The sequence below is a fragment of the Aristolochia californica genome, unplaced genomic scaffold, assembly GCF_029961685.1.
Source record: "Aristolochia californica isolate CCGP_79_NKW_82.1479 unplaced genomic scaffold, dmAriCali1.0.hap1 SCAF_9, whole genome shotgun sequence".
Classification (NCBI taxonomy): Eukaryota; Viridiplantae; Streptophyta; class Magnoliopsida; order Piperales; family Aristolochiaceae; genus Aristolochia; species Aristolochia californica.
In genome coordinates, this window is record NW_027182290.1 from 26427814 (window position 1) to 26445524 (window position 17711).

Here is a 17711-nt window from a genome sequence, read left to right on the forward strand (position 1 = left end):
GTTGAGTTTTGATCCATTAAAGGATTCTGAATCTTTCGTGGGTATATGATCAATGAGTTATTGCCTAAACTAGTCCAGCCATGTATATAAGTCCTTCAAAAGTTGTTGAAAGATGACACTTTAGTCATAAGTTGGTTGATAAATAACATGGATGAATTAGTAACTAACACTTTCATTGACTTGTATACGTTCTTGGAAATTTGGGACACTTGTTCTAGACTTTATTGTACTCCTGACAACCTGCAAAAGGTTTTGATATTTTTCAAGAGAAGTATAAGACAAAGCATGGAGATAACTTTTGTTAAAAGACACCCACGTGTGTAAGGGTGGCGTGACTAGTAAATAAGGAGAACTTTCATAGATATGGTATACAATTATAATTATTGCAAGCTGGTGTATACCCTCTTATTTATTTTTCTTTTTGAAGCATGTAACCCTAAAGGCATTTGTAGTCATTGTAAACGCCTTTTTAGAATTATAAATACTACCTTAAGGCATGGGGTAGAACATCAAGTTTCATCTCGACTGAATTATAAATACTACCTTAAGGCACATCTCTCCCTTTTTTCCTCTTCTTTTTCTCCCTTGGTTTCTTTCCTCCTCTCTTCCAAGAGCTAGAGTTCTCCCTCATAAATTATGTTTGAGCCTTCTCTAATCCTCTTATTCACAATGAAATGTTTGGTACAAAAAGAACTGAATAATCGTTGCATATGATTGATAACAAAAGACTAAAAAATACTTAGAAATTATAAGCTATGCTATTAAATAAACTTGATTCCTCTTCTTCAACAAACTTTGACTAAGATTCTAGGACTTTCTAACTTTAGAAATTACATCAAATTGGAATCCTAATCAAAAACTCTTAACTAAGACTCATACCTTAACTTTCTAACTTGAAAAAACTCTCTAACCCTTGGAGGCTGGAGCCCCCTTCTTATTTGTCTAGCCAATTTTGTGCTCCTAGCTTTCTAGAATTAACTCCCCAAACTCCCCATTACATGGCTTTGCATGTTTACAAATCAGCCCATATACCCTACCATTCTTATTTACAAAATTAGAATTCTATCATAGAACTTTATTTTTAATGTGATTTTGCAACTCATTTCACTCAAGACACTTTGGTCACAATGAGGGAAGACTCTCAAAAGCATACTCGGACTCTTCATTTGTGAAGATCGGATTTGCTACACTGCTCAAACTAATTTTCAAAAACGGTCATTCCTAGGGAAAGAGAGATCCCACCCTCTTGTTTGCGGAATTACCCCAATTAGAAATTCGCAAAGGCATACAAATGAACCCTGAAGTGGAGAAAGAAAGGAATCTTCCTACACCGACTACTGAAAAGAAATTTTGTCCTTAAAGAGCGTTGTAGCATTAACCCTGAGACCTGTACAGAAGAATTAGCCATGAATAATTGGATCTTGCCACCATCTAGAAAAATATTAATGTATCCTGAGGAGAATTTAAATGTTCTCTTCATGAAAGTTTGTGAAGAAATCTAGATATACAAAACCACAAAGACTCCGGTAATTTATAACGTGAATGTGCAATCAGAGAAGAAAGAATTTCACATATAAACGAATGGGTCTCGGGTTTCAATAACAGTCTTATGAGCATGGAGGACCATGTTGCTGGCGCTGAATTAACAGCTCTTCCTAAGGACCTTAACCCATTCAAGACTCTCGTAGCCACTGCTTCAACCTGAAAAAGCCAGCAAACTTTCACATAAGAAATTTGAATGTATTTCTTACACTTTCACCTTAATCCAGGTCCACTAGTTGTATTTCACTCTGAACCGGTAAAGAAAGAATCTTCAGGCACAATTGCCTCAATCTTCTCCAAGGTACGTTGAGGATTAGCATCTAGTACTGCTTGACAAAGACAAAGTAATCTTAAAACACAAGGTAGAAGGAAGAGAGCTGACCTGAACTTGTGGCGCTTCTCCAACCTCACTGGAATTGTAAAAGAGAACTTCATCATCAAGAAAAGCATCTGCTGCTTTAATTATGTCTTGAACAAGAAATACCCGCACTCTTCTGCCTTTCTCCGACAGAATGAAATGGAGCAGATCTTCTGTAGCAGCAACAACAGCTTTCATGTCAAAGGATCTCCATCCTTGAGTGCTAGTGGAAGCATTTGTAACAGTGTCTGGGAGTTCATTTGTAGACTCAGATGCTTGCTCAGAAATTGCTGCAACCTGGAAAAAAGTAGAATGAAATTACTTGAGTCAGGAGAAACTGGTGACCAATAATACCTGGAGTTCAAGCAAACGTGCCATCTAGTAGCTCATTCAGCTTAAGAGGTAGCTAGGATAAACAGGTCTTACATAACTTACGGTTACCATGGGTACCTTTCATATCATTTGGATTCCTTTCAATAGAGAACAAATATGAGAAAAATTTAAATACTAAAGTAAATGAACAGAGTGAGTATCACTGAAAGAAGGTATCTTTTGAAAACCAAATCAAGCCTCCCATCAAACTTACAAAAGGGACTTGACACAGTTGAATGCATAAAGCAAACAAACTGAGTCACACACCATATTGGTGAAAGAAGGTATCTTTTGAATACTACATCAAACCTCGCATCAAACTTATACTTCCTATGACGTGATTGATATCATTAACTACAAAAAAGGCCTACCAGGCGTTCAAACCGATTCCATCGAATCGAGCCATCATTGCAGATAAGAAGCTCTCTTAATATTTTCCTCATGTCAGGGCTGGGGTCTGCAAGGAGTCTCCCGATAACAAAAGGATAAGCGCTCTCAACAACTTTGAAGGCAGGATCTAATGCTTTTGCAGTCCCTTCGAGGGATCCCAATGCTCTTATTACAAGGGCATAGTCTGGAGGAAGAGAGAAGCTAAACTCATACATAACTTCATACAACTGATTCATTATAGCCTGAAATCAAACATCAAAAAACAGAGTCAGACTATTTGTTTATATTATAAAAATAAGTAAAAGATATCAAAAGCATTTATAAAGTTCATTTAGTGGTACAAAGTCGTGTAAATTCACTTAATACATATTTTACAATGGCAAAAGTGCAAGGAAATAATGCCACTATGTGGAGAGCCCTTCTCTGGAATTGACACATTGACATACCACATCTAAAGGCAATTTGTAGCCCTCTGCCAATAGATATACATGTTCAATGTAACATTGTTCAATGTCACTGCTACACAAGATCCCCATCTCATGGCCAACAAATGACCCACTTCAGATGGCCTCCAAATGCCAACTACATGTATATCTGGTGAGTAGCTCAACCATCTTTACAATTTCAGACAATAAATTCTCATCAGGGAACAAATTGACCAGCAAAAGACGTTCAAACAATCACAAGTGATGAATTGAACCTGAAAATCTTGAGATATTCTGGTGCCATAACCAAAGGATGCAGCTAGTGCTTCTGCTACTAACTGCGTATCTACCCCTTCAGGAATAAATCCCAGAGACAGGAAGTCATTTGCAAGACCTAAAGCATCACGGTTGACAAAGTGCACAAGCTGGTACAGCAAAACAAAAGGAAACACGGAAATCAACAGACTTACAACAGCTCCGGCAGATGTTAAAACAGAAGATGTCTATCTATACAAGTAAATAAACTAGACAAAATGTGCATGAAGAGGAGATATTTGGCACGTGAAAATACAGGAAAAAAATACATAGAAAAAAGAAGGAAGAAGGTTAAATGAGAACATTATGAAATTTCTTAAGAACAGTTCCAAGACACATCAAACATCTATTTCAGCCAACTGAAGTATGATAAACCACAAATCTTATATGAGAAAAAAAAAGTATGCAGCTGTCAAGTTGCAAAGGTCAAATCTTCCAAATTCATGCCACATCTCTGAAGGAGCATTCCTAGTCAATATGCAAACCCCGTATCTCATCTCCGAAGGAGCACTCTGTTTTGTTTTAGCTGCTTTCCCTTGGAATATTCATAAAGCATGACTATGTCCATACCAGTTGTTAACTCAATCCAACTACAGTTGAAAAGTCTCATGAACTTCTTTCATAGAATAAATAAAAAATATCTTAAACCTTTGACCTCCAACCATCCCCTCTGTCGACTTCAACTATGTCATCCCAAAGACGACTATATCGTCTTACAGTTACGATGTGAAATTTTTTCCAAGATCAAATTGGGAATATTTTGCACTTAAATATGTCATTTTGCTTTCAATATTTCTTGAGTGAAACAAAAGACAAATCCTGTGAATCGCCTATGTCAAAGCATGTGCATGATAACAAAAAGATCCCATCACAAAAGCCAGAATATGACAGCCACTAGATTACATGGTAAACAAAATATGTCAAACATCTTAACATTTTCATGATAACAAAGTATTTAGAAAAAAAAAGTCATGGATACTAACCATTCTGATAAGTCCCACACGGTAATGGCGAGGAATATCCCCCATCATACCAAAATCGAAGTATGCAAGGTGCCCATCACTTGTGGCAACAAGGTTCCCAGGGTGAGGGTCAGCATGAAAGAAACCGTCTTCAAGCAGTTGCCTCAGTGAACAATAAAGACCCTATTACATGGAAAAATATAACTCTTGCATCAAAAGCAACAATCAAGCAATACTTGCTACTCAATTATCAATCAAAGAACACAAAATAAGAATAAACTTTTGTTAAGGGATAGTCCCGCATGGATTAGTGAGTGCAAAGATCTTGAATTTATTAGTTGGGAAAGAGGTTTTCTAAGTTGACTAGTCATTTTGGGATGGGCATTGGATCCAACTTGACATGGTATCACAACAAGTACTCATATATGGGCCTACACCTAAACTATCCACTTGTAGAGCCACAAAAGAGGGCCTACACTTAAACTATCCATTTGTAGAGCCACAAAAGAGGGCCTACACCTAAAAATTATCCACTTGGAGAGCCACAAAAGAGGGCCTACACCTTAAATTATCCACTTTTAGAGCCACAAAAGATGGCGTACACCTAAATAATCCACTTGTAGATCCACAAAAGAGGGCCTACACATGAGGGGGAGTGTTGAGGAATAGTCCCATATAGATTAGTCAGTACAAAGATTTTGAGTTTATTAGTTAGGAAAGAGGTTTTCTAAGTTGACTAATTATTTTGGGATGGACCTTGGACCCAACTTGACAACTTTTTCTTTCAGAATCTCCCTATATCAGGCCAAAATGTGTCCTTCTGTAGTTTTTACCATTTTCTGGCAATGTTTTCCTCCCTATGTACATCTTTCTTTTCCTAAAGTTTTTCTTAAGCTTAAATTCCTTTCAAAACTCTTATCAACAATAATTCAACATTGATCATAAAAAAGACCACCAATTTTATTTAAAAAAAAAAAAGTCAACCACTTAAACCTCATAAATTATTCAATCAAAAGCCAACAATGCTACCTACACTAGTATGGTAAACTGTGTGCCATTGAAGCAATGCTCCCAACATAAAGTCAAGTTAGTCAGCCTATATCATTACAAATGGCCAAAACCGATCCAATAGGTATATAAAAGCAATTGATGAACAAAATCACACAAGTAGCACTAATGGAGGTTTCATAACTGCAAATCTTTTGGTCCAAACAAAAAAATCTCAGAGGTACCTGATCAATCAATTGATTACGATCCAAATGAGCTTCATTCAGTCCATCTGCATCTGTGAGTTTGATACCATCTATCCATTCCATTGTAAGCACAGACTTACGTGTCAAGTTCCAATATATCTTTGGCACTTTCACAAATTCCATCTTTGAATTTACCCCATCCAATGCTGCTTTTACTTGACCATTGCTTTGACTATTGTCTGTCAAATAAATACAATCATCAATAGTTTTTTCTTTTGAAAATTAACCCCTTCCTCCCACCCTCATACCCACACACAGACACTAGGAGAGTGAAAAAAATATACCCTGTTGTGGAATTGAAGCAAGACATTTTCACTTTAAAATCTTTCTCTATTGCAACCCATCATTTGTTTACTCCATTATTATATTGGACGTCTTCAAGTCTTTCATCACTGCTTTCACAGCCGTCATATTAAACTCTCTTCTACTTCAATTTTTGAAAAGTAAAAATAAAAAATCGTTTCCCCAGAAAAAAGCTTAAGCAAGCACCTAAAAAACTCTTGACAATTGTCAAACTGAAGCCAACATTCCCATTAAAAAACCCCCAGCACAGGTCTGGGGAGGGAGGGAGAATAAAAAAGGAAAGGAAAGAAAAAAAACAATTATTATGCACTTAGTTGGAGACCGTGTAAAATCATGAAAATTAAGTTTTGAATAACTTCAAAACAACTAGCAACTGCAGTTGTCGTCCATTAAATAATTACATAAGATTTAGGGTAAACGTTGACAGAAAATACAAATCAAGACACTTTAAGCCAAGTGACTAAATTACCCCTACTTGAAACAACTTAATAAAGAGGATCCTAACAACAATATTACCAAAGAACCTTACATCTCTCAACAAACTCCATGGTTTTGATGATAAAACATAAAACAGGTGCCTTGAAAGTATGCTCCTAATGATTTTATCAATGCTATTAGACACATGCCTGGCAACATAAGTTTGAGTCTACAACATGAGTTTGAATCAAGAACTTAGAAGATTCTAGCTTTCACTCATGGGCTCAAGTTAAAAGAAAATTGCCGTGAAGAAGATAAGTGAAGTAGAAGACCTTTATAGATTGAAAAGTGTCAATTTTTATGTAAAAGTCAGATTTTCCACATAAAACTCCACTTAACTCATCACTCCTATGAAGCATCTAAGCTAGAAAGCGATTGAAATGAAGTAGAACAAAAAATGACCTTGATGGGAAAAAATTACACTGAAATTTATCAGGTTGAGCTGATATGGATCAAGTTGTCAAAATAAATCTCCAATAAGCTTATGGAATTTAACAGGTTGACCTGTTAGGGGTAGGGTACACCTGTTAGGAGTCAGATCGACTAAATGGACTCCCAGTAAGCCAGGTTGCCATCCTGTCCCCAATTCTTAAGAGGTCAACCTCATATTTCAAGGGGGGTGCTTTTCTAAACCATTTTTTGGGAAGATCAAACTTTCCTGATCATTTATCAGGCAGACCAATCCATCAACAGTCCAAAACCGGTAAGTTGTGTATTAAACTCTATAAATACCCCTAAGGTGCAAAATTTTAGGAGGTTCAAAAATCATCTAGATACTGTCCAGGAGTCAAAATTGCATACTTCCTTTAATCTAGACCATATTTCAAAAAAAAAAAAAAAAAAATTCATTACCAGGTGCTCCAAAGACCGATTTCTTTCAGGTTTATCCACAATCAAGGAGAATGAAGCTAGGAGTTTTTTTTGGCTGAATAGTAAAATATCCACCAGATTGTATTTGATTTTGATTGTATTTTCTTTTATCTTCTGATTATAATAGGCTTTGTGCCTTGTTTGGAGGTTATTTGTGAACTTCAGGGGAGCAGGTTAGTCGTGAGTTCTTAAAGAATCGTTGGCTCTTGTTGTACTTGATGGAATGGTCTCCACTAAATCTCACATTGGTGTTGTGGGCTCCGTAAATCTCATTGTCTGATAGTGAATCTCATGCAGGCTGCTTGAGCATGGATTACACCAATTTTGATTAAATCACATAAAAACTCATGTTTCTCATTAATTTATAAAAACTTTTATTCGTTTGCTAGCATTCCTTTCCATGTACACAATAGTGAACGCGATTAAATTTTATAATCACTCAATTCAACTGCCCTCTTAAATGCCATCTAGGCTAACACCTAAATACCTCAATTTCAAGAAAATATTTCGATTGATCATGGGCTTTAGTGTGAAAATGGCCCTAGAGATAATTCTTCAGCTCTTCTATTCCTTTTTCTTCACTACAAGAGATGACATTGCTGTCCACATGATATAAACCTAGGAGTAGAGTTTGCACGAATTTTAGAGAAATATGGGGGACAAATGGCTAGGGTTAAGCTACAACAAATTAACTCAGAAAGCAACAAAATATATTAAGGCTTAGGGTTTTGAAATATGTGCCCCCCACTTCTCCTTAAATATATGAAATAATACAACTTATAGTAAAACTAGGGAACTTCAAATCTAATAATTAGAAAACAAGGATGTTTCCTAAACTATGCAACTTCTATTCTAAGCAAGATAACCCCAATAAGAAAAGTAACCCCATGGCTGGCACACCCCTTTTTCTGAAATTTCAAAACTACCCCCAACTAAAATACTAATTGAAGTCTTTAAAAATCCTTTTGCCAGCCCTTTTACACATAATTTCCCCTTGTGCCCCATAACCTCGAGTGCTATCATCAAATCACCAGAGTTGCATCTGAGAACAAACAATGAATGATGACAATGGCTACAGGAAGAACTAAATGAAGTAACTACCCTATTTAACTATTCAAACAAAGCTCCATGGCTTTGCTTCAGATGTAAATAGCCTTTTCTAACTTTTTTTTTTTTTTTTTTGAAATGATGATGAATAGCCTTTTCGAACTTGCACACTCCTATGTCACCTTTTCTGGGTGCAGCAGGTAAGTCCAACTCGTTGTCATCATAACCCTTAGACAGTGGAAGTAGTAGAGTAGAAAAGATGGTTTTACTTCTTGTCTCTCCTCTTTAGGTAGATTATACTTTCTTGTATTACAACCACCTTTCTTATGTCAATTTTCCTGTAATGGTTTCTCTAGTTGGGGCTTGGAATCAACAACAAGAAAAACACTGACTGAAGGAGGCAAAAGAACATCATTAATCAACTTTGAAGAGGAAGGAAACTCGACCAATAATAAGAAATAAGAAATATCTTCAAAGAGTATCACATCTGTAGAGGTCAAAATCAATTAAGCGGTTGGGAAGCAACGAGTGCTCAAGAGAGGGGAAAGAGTGTCAACATGGGGAGCGAAAGTTTATAAGAGGGGAAAAGAGTGAAAGCATGAAAGCGCAAAATCAAGTGGATTACAGAATTGAGAACCACGGTCAATCATTTCAGCGGATTAGCATCTTCACAAGGGAAGAGCAAAGAGTTGGATTTCGACAAAAAAAATCTCTCTTTTGTGTTGCATCACAATGGTATTCACATGTTCTTGGATTTTTTTTTATGGAAATGTGTGCAATTTTATTCAAAAAGAGGAGAGATACAACCTAGCGAGATGGGTCATCCTCCACAAGGAGGCATTGGAGGGAAGAACCCATTTTGGCATGATAGCCCCGCCAACTAATTGGCGGATCTAGGGGTGTGGGTCATATACAATTTAGATGAGAAGTAATATTACAGATTTCAAAAAAACATATCCCAGTGCTGCCAGGGGGAGGATTTTCTTCGCGCACCAGTCAATGACAACCTTGGAGTCACCTTTGAGGATAAGGGGCCTAGCGAGATGGTCCTAGATGATCAAAAGGCCCTAAAGCAACCCCGCAAACTCCGCAGTAGTAGAATCAGATATACCAAGTGGGCTAGCAAAGGAATAGAGGAGGCAGCTATTTTCATCATGAATTACCCCACCAAAACCAGTGGGCCCAGGGCAGAGGAAAATCAAAGACATTGGTTTATTAGAAGTTCAATGGTGGCATTTTTAGAGAGTGTTTTGACAATCTTCATACAGTTACTACAAAAGCTTGGAATAGCATAAATAAATGGTTACGCATGATGAACTTTGAGTTTCATCTACTAGTTGAACCTTGGGCACAGTCTCATATATATCATATACATGAACTAAGAGAAGGATGACAAATAAGAGCAGTTGCCATACCACAAAGGACGACAAAGATTTTTGATTGTTGGAATTCCTTTGTCAATGTTGTGGAGCATTCTTTTCTTGACAACATATTGTCCAAACGTGTACCCATATACCTCTTCCTCAACTTTCTTCAAATATTCAACCTCGTACATCTATGCTACAAATCAGTTCTTACAGGGATGCCTTGGTTGAGAGTCCACAAATTGGAGAAAGAGAAGTTACTTTGAGAAATGGTCTAGGACGCACATTGCTAGTGGTGGAAAAAATTGAAAGGATAGCTTGAAGATAGTACAAGCATCATGGGCCACATTTTGCTGAATTGTGATCGAATGGAAATAGTTGAGTAATTGGTTAAAAACTGGAATGTATCTGAAGGTTTGGAAGCATCCTTCTTATGGAGTAAACAGTAGTTGATTATATTTCCTAATCAACAAATCATATGTGTAATATTCAAGATGTAAAGGAGACATACTCACAAGGTTTATACTATGGGACGATAGGCCTTAGCAAGAAAATAGTCACTGGGTTCTAGCACATGGTGTTCTAGTTAAACTGTGGAACTCAGAAATTATCTTTTATTTTTTTGTGAAAAGAGTGATTCATTTGCAACCAACCGAAAGGCGATTATAAAGGAGGGAGAGGGCAATCGAAACAATGAGAGATTGATGATTGACCCCCTCATTGACTAGCCTATCAGCTAGACCATTTGCCCATCTTTTTTTACATGAGACCTGTTAAGGAATAGTCCCATATAGATTAGTGAGTACAAAGATCTTGAGTTTATTAGTTGGTAAAGAGGTTTCCTATGTTGGCTAGTCATTTTGGGATAGGCCTTGACACTCCCCCCACTTGTAGACCATCTTTTTGTGGCTCTACAAGTGGATAATTTAGGAGTAGGCAATTTAGGTGTAGGCCTTCTTTTGTGAGTGTTAATGACTAGCCAACTTAGGAAACCTATTTACTAACTAATAAACTCAAGATCTTTGTGCTCATTAATCTATGTGGGACTATTCCTTAATAAGAACATTTACAAACTACAGGATAAGTCGGATTACACACTTCAAAAGAAGCATTTAAGTGTCTCCAAGGACATGAGAAGCTTGGAACTCCTACTTATTACAGAGAGTCCCCTTCAACTTCCAAAGGCCCAGAGAGACGCTGATGAATGAGGTGAAGCCCAAGGAGGACAGCCTGCAACTCTGCTGAGGTGGCATCCTCAATGCCCGTTGAGCTCGAGTATGTCAAGACAATAGACCCATCCCCCCCCCCCCCTTCTGATTTACGTTTTATATGCTATTTGTTGTGCTAGTTTGTTGTTATCCAACCTTGTCTTTTGTAAACTTCTTCCTCTTAATGGAGTTAATAATATTCTCAGGAAAAAAAAGGACGGGCATAACCTAGTGATTCTCCATAAAAAGGAGCCAAACATCTGGTGCACAAAGTTCATATGTTTAATTTTGGCATCATTTGAGTTCTTAATAGACATTCGAGTTAAAAAAACTTATCTATGAAACTAAAACCATAAGAAAAGAAGGAAGTAAGCATAGCATTTTAAAGTAAACATTTTGACTTTTTACACTCACTCACTACACCCCAAACCCCAATGAGACATATTTTAAAAAAAAAACTTATCTATGAAACTAAAAACCATAAGAAAAGAAGGAACTAAGCATGGCATGAAAGCAAGAATTTATTCTCTTTAAAAAAAACATTTTGAATTTGTTTACATACACTCACTACTGCCCAAACCCCAATAAGACTTATACCACAAGACCTCGCACTAAAAACCAACCCCACTCACTCCCCCAAACCATTGAGCTGAAAATTAGTGAGAAAAACGTACATTTAGGAAAAGAATAAAGAGAAGCAAACCGATCTGCATTTTGTGCCTCAAGTATGTAGTCGATTTCCTCAAACATGTGCCTGACCTGCCCATTCATGAAAAGCCTACTAATGTTAATAACTCTGCCCTACAATACACTGTTTTAGTTCAAGAAGGAAACCGATAGGAACATAATAAAAAAAGAGAAACAGCAGAAAGGAAACAGAATACAATAAAGAAACACCTAAACTAATTATAGAAACTAAATAATCCTTTTTGTTGTCGTCTTCATAAGAGAGATTCATTTATCACATCAGACCTAATTGAGCAAAAAAAATGCATAAAACTATTTCATCCAAAATTATTCATAAAACAAAGACCATGATCAAAATATAAATATCACAGACATTAGATGTAAGGAAAAGTAGTGAGATGAGATAGAGGGAATGCAGGAGTTGCAAGGAGACTGCACAAAGGTGAGTTTGGGATAGGGAGCACAGCCCTGGGAAGGATGGTAATCATGAATAGCAGAGAAGGCGAGATCGCAGCAGGAATAAGCAAAAAAGACTTGAGATGAGAGGTAATGGAGAGAGAGGACGCGAACAAAGGGGAGAAAACAACAAAAATGGTCAGGAGAGAACCAGAGATCATGAAACTACGAACATCACGAACCCCAACGCAGCTCATTCTTAAGCCTTTCTCTCTCCCTTTTCTCTTTCTCTCTCATTCTCTCTTCATCTCTCTCTAATCTTACTTTTTACAGGTTTCTTGAAGCACCACAACATCCGGCTTCTTGATTTTTAAAGTATCACAACTGGAAGCTCTTTTTTTCTGATTTTCAACTCCTCCAATTTCAGGACATAATATTCACCTTTTTTTCAGATCATTCATAACAGAATGATACTTCTTGACAAATTCAACCATTCTTGTCTAGGTTCCTTCATCAAATTGGTCCTTTTTTATTTTAAATAGCTTCCAGAAGTGAACAAGATTGTTTTTTTTAGCATTTCTTACCCCCTTTTCTAGTGTTGACTTTAGCTATGTCTTTCCCTTTTGACTTTCGATTAGAGCATTCCTCAAGCTGAGTATCAAAATTATCTGCCTGTCTCACCTAATGCATGACTGTAAACACTTGAAGCAGATAAATGTTAAAAGTCTAATTGCTTCGATTGAAACTGTCCTTTTCAGTAGTATCACTGCTGGATTTTTTGCAGCTTTTGTAGTTGTTGGAACTATGTCGTATGGTTCAGCAACTACCCCCATCGGACCCATTGGAGAGGATGGCTTTCTTGATGATGACTCGTCACTTCTAGACGGGGACTAATCCATTATTGGTTCAAGAATGGAAATAGGAGTACCTGGATCATCTTCAACATGAGCATTGAGTGCTGGAGTTGTAGGTGATTCACCAAATTTTCTCCAAATATATGTTTTAGGAGCAATGGAAGAAGCAGATGTAGGGGTTATAAAAGGATTTTTTTTTTTTCAGGGATATGCTGAGGGGAGTGATTTTCGCCAATCTCAACGCTTGATTTTGAATTGTGATAGGAGTTTTGAATGGATTGTGATAAGAAATAAGATATAGAAGATAGGGAGAAGAGAGGAACAGGAAAGAGGAAGAAGAAGATGCTGGAAGAGAGCCAGAGAGGAGCTCTCTTTTGGGATCAAAATTCAACCCCTGATGCCTTTTCACTTTAGTGAGTTTGAGGTACAATGACATATATATCCCTCTTATACTTAACTACTTGTTAACTCCCAATGTACACCTCTAAATTACATACAAATTGGTCCATAGAGACATCTAAACATGCTGAGCAAGATAGTATCCTCACTAGTAAATACAGACCATATAAAAAGACCAAAGTACACCTTTATACTACTTTCTAACAGATTGATTTGGCTGAAGATGGTTATCATGTTTTGGTGGTGGTGATGAATGAATAGGATAAGTGAGGAAGGTGGGAGTAATAGGTAAGTGGTTCGTTGAATTGTTTGGTGGGATATTGATTGGGTCATTGATTGGAAAGAGTGATGGAATAATAACTGGTATGTGATTTTGTGGGAGGTGTGATTGAGAATTGATTGGGGAATAAATTGTTCTTTTGAGCTTTTTTTTTTTTTTTTTTGATAAAGATGTAATAATAACATGAAAGAGAACAAAATTTTAAAAAATTTGGGGGAGCATATCCCTTACAACCAGCGATTGTAGGTTAGCTCCCTGCCTAGCAAGGACATCTGTTGCCGAATTAGTGGATCTCAGAATGAAAGTTCAAATACAAGAAACAATTGAGGTAATCCCTAAAATTTGCTGAAAGGTATCCCAATGTCGCCACGGGGGAGGAAAAGCATTCTCACACCAACCGATAACCACTTTTGAGTCACCTTCGATATGAAGAGGCCCGCTGCAATTGTCCCTGAAGACGCGGAGACCGGAGAGGAGGCCGTGTAACTCAGCAGACATAGAGTCAGATATGCCCAAAGGGCAAGCATAAGAGAAGAGCTGATTGCCGGAATGATCTGAAATGACTCCTTCGAAACCCGAAATCTCTGGATTACCAAGAGATGAGCCGTCAAAATTTAACTTAAGGTGACCAGGAGCAGGAGGAATCCATTCTTGCAAAACCGGGATCTTTGTCCCATAATGCATCATAGTCATATTTCTCTAGTTTTCACATTCCCAAAAAGGAAAAGAAGGCTTTCTTAGTCAGAAGCCAAGTAGATATATGCCCCACCACTCGATCCGCTACCCGATCTGCAGATTCACATTTTGTATCTAAACGTCTTTTATTGCGCTCATTCCAAAGTCCCCACGGAATGAAACTAATGCAAGCAGAGAGCATCATTTTACCAAGACCAGGTCGAGGGGTACCAATGAGCGACTTACTAAACGAAAGCAGATCAGCCGCCATGCAAAATTGAAGCCCAAACTTACTAAGAATGAGAGTCCACACCCCTCCAAGAGAATATGCATTGGAGAAGAATGTGACTTGTGGTTTCATCTTCAGAATTGCAGAGTGGGCAAAGGGGATCAATTGAGGGATGTCCTCTTCTTCTAAGAATGTTTGCCAATAGAATCTTGCCCTGATAGGCACTCCACATGAAGAACTTTCTCTTTGGTGGGGCACATATACGCCATACGAAGTTAATTTCAATCTCCCTATCAGACGAATTCCAACCATTTAAAAAGCTATATGCTGATGAAACAGTGACTTTGCCCCTTTTATCTGGCTACCAAATGAGCTTGTCAACCTCCAAAGGCCGAATTTTAACCGATGCAACAGAATCCATCAGGCGACTAGCCTCCAGGGCCTCGTTATCCGAGAGACCCCTTCTAGGATGAAGGTTCATACCACCTTCCTCAAAAGCTTCTACTATTGATATGTCTCTACGGGATGTGAGGAGAAAAAGACTTCTGAAAGCGTTCTGTAATGGCACCTGCCCTATCCACAAATCTTCCCAAAACTTGAGCGATCTACCGTTGCCAACATAGAATCTACTTGCAGAGTGAAATTTTGGAAGCAGGAGGTATAGTGTTCTCCATATTGAGGATAAACCTCTACGATTACCGCCTGACATCCACCAATCAGTATCCCCACCAAGTTTAGCAAGAACCATTTCCTTGCAGAGATTTGAAGAATGGGTATTAAACTTCCATAACCATTTGAGAAGCAACGCTTGATTCATATTATTGGATTTCTGAATTCCAAGGCCACCCATGTTCTTTGGCAAGCAAACATCATCCCATCGAACCAAATGATACTTGAAGGCATCACTTGAACCCCTCCATAAGAATCTTCTTTTGAGTCTATCCATAGCCTTACAGATGGAGATAGGACAGGGCATAAAAGATAATGCATAATTAGGGTTTAGGAATTCCTGCAATGCAAGACTTAAGAAGAATGAGCCTACCCACTTTACTAAGCAATCGTCCCTTCTAGGATGCAAGTCGGGCTTCAATTTTCTCCACCACCGGATTCCAAAGATTGTTACATATAAGACCATTGAATAGGGGCAGACCAAGGTAGGTTGTTGGAAGGTGACTTGTTGAGCATCCAAAAATACTAACCATCTCTGTAAGAGTCTCAAGATTAACATTGAAACCCATGAGGGAAGTTTTTTCCCAATTAACTTTCTGGCCAAATGCTAATTCAAAGAGCCCCAACACCTCTTTAATCTTTCTTGCACTGTCAGTGTTGCCGATTCCAAATATGATGGTATCGTCTACATACTGAAGAATGGGGATATTGAAAGCCTGATTGGTACTAGTAGGCGGGAACCATCTGAGATTGCCTGCCGAGTAAAACATAGCAGATAAGAATTCCCCAACCATATTGCATGGAAGCGGGGAGAGAGGATCACCCTGTTTGGTTCCTCTGGTTCCTTTGAAATAACCACAAACTGAGCAATTAAGGAGGAGAGAATACGAGACCGAGCTGACACAACTTCTAATTCAGAATCTCCATCGATTTCCAAAGCCCATTTTTCCCATAATCTCATCTAGCAGAATCCAATTCACTCTGTCAAAAGCTTTTTCAAGATCAAGCTTCAAGGCAATTCTTGGATCATTATTGCGCCGGAAATGGTCAATAAGCTCATGAGCTACCATAGTGGAATCCAAAATCTCTCTTCCTTTTAGAAAAGTGCCTTGCCCTCTGTGTATAACTGTTGGAAGAAGAACTTTGAGACGATGAGCTAAGATTATGGCAATAATCTTGTAAGCACTTGTGACAAGACTGATAGGCCTGAAATCCTCTGGTTTCTCCACACTAACTTTCTTTGGGGCCAAGGCAATAAAAGACGCACCAATACTAAGGAAAGTGATACCATTATTGAAGAAGCCATTAATCATTGCGATGATATCTTCCTTGAGGCGAGGCCAGAATCTTTTCAGAAAATCTCCATTAAAGCCATCAGGGCTTGGCGCCCTATCACTTTCCATGCCTAATACAGCACATTCAACTTCTCTGACTGAAAATGGCATCTCTAGGAAAGAGGCAGTTGTTGGGGAGAGACGAGAGAGCATGATATTCTGAAGCTTTGGCCTATTAAAGCATTCCTCCGAACTGTAAAAAACTTGAGCAACACATTAGTAATCGAAGTCCTACACGATGTTACCTCATTATTTACACATAATGAGGTAATTTGGTTGGACCTATGCTTTGCCGAAGCTACAACATGGAAAAACTTTGTGTTGGCATCTCCTTCCTTTAGCCATTTAAATCCGGCTCTTTGCTTCCAACAGACCTTCTCTTAATGGAGTATTGCATTAAGATTAGAATTAAGAGAAATACGGGAAGAGAACTCCGCCGGAGATAAATACCTCTGCTCTTCTACCAAATCAAGGTCCGCAAGTTGAGAGAGAATAGAAGACTTCTCAGTAATCAGAGAGGAGCGATGGTTCGTGGCCCACTCTTTAATTTTCTTTTTTAAAAATTTAAGCTTCAGAAAGAAAGTCCACTCCCGCCTGCTCAGATATGGACCCGCCATCCACCATTCATCAACAAGAGCCTCAATTTTTTTTCCCAATAACCAGGAATTTTCGAACCGAAAAGGAGAAGGACCCCATTTCTCAAAAGAGGTGGTTAACATGATAGGCCAATGGTTTGACCCTACCCTATTCAGAACCCAACCAGAAACATTCCCGAAGAGCTGCAACCAATCTAGACAAGCCAGAAAACGATCCAACTTTGACAAAATTGGTTGTTGTTGGACCATGTGTAATTTTTCCCAGAGAGAGGGATCTCATCCAGCCCACATCCGTCGATGAAATCAGAGAAACCCCGCATAGATGCAGAGATGCGGTTGGCCGGCGGTTTCTTTCGTTGCAATATCGAATAGCATTGAAATCCCCCGCAAAAAGCCAAGGGAGCCTCCAAGCCTGGAAAAGGTTACTCAGCTCTTCCCAAAACAGGCTACGCTCACGATATCTGATCGATCCATAAACTCCCCTTACGCAGCAAATTCTACCACTAGAGAGATCCCTAAATTGCAAACCCAATGAGAAGCTACCTTCAAACACTAGAAGGGATTCTAGACATGTCGAGTCCCAAGCAACAAGGATGCCTCCTGAATGACCAGTAGCATTAACAACTACCCACTTTAATGAAGAGTTTGCCCAGAGCTCTCTGACAATATCATCGGACATCACTTGACATTTTGTTTCTTGGAAGAT

General features: G+C 38.3%; 1 protein-coding gene across 1 annotated transcript in view; it reads right to left on the bottom strand.

The window, feature by feature from the left end:
• Window positions 1–1360: 1360 nt before the first annotated feature.
• The window catches only part of LOC137941486 (uncharacterized), a 52683-nt gene continuing 36332 nt past the window's right edge, over window positions 1361–17711 (bottom strand). Inside the window, exons 8-14 of the mRNA XM_068786924.1 lie at window positions 11561–11645; window positions 5597–5796; window positions 4386–4547; window positions 3363–3512; window positions 2644–2904; window positions 1925–2197; window positions 1361–1701 (exon numbers count right to left, since the gene is read on the bottom strand). Of these exons, the coding sequence (XP_068643025.1) occupies window positions 1477–1701; window positions 1925–2197; window positions 2644–2904; window positions 3363–3512; window positions 4386–4547; window positions 5597–5796; window positions 11561–11645 (1356 nt within the window). The 3' untranslated portion in view covers window positions 1361–1476. The remainder of the gene's footprint in view (window positions 1702–1924; window positions 2198–2643; window positions 2905–3362; window positions 3513–4385; window positions 4548–5596; window positions 5797–11560; window positions 11646–17711) is intronic.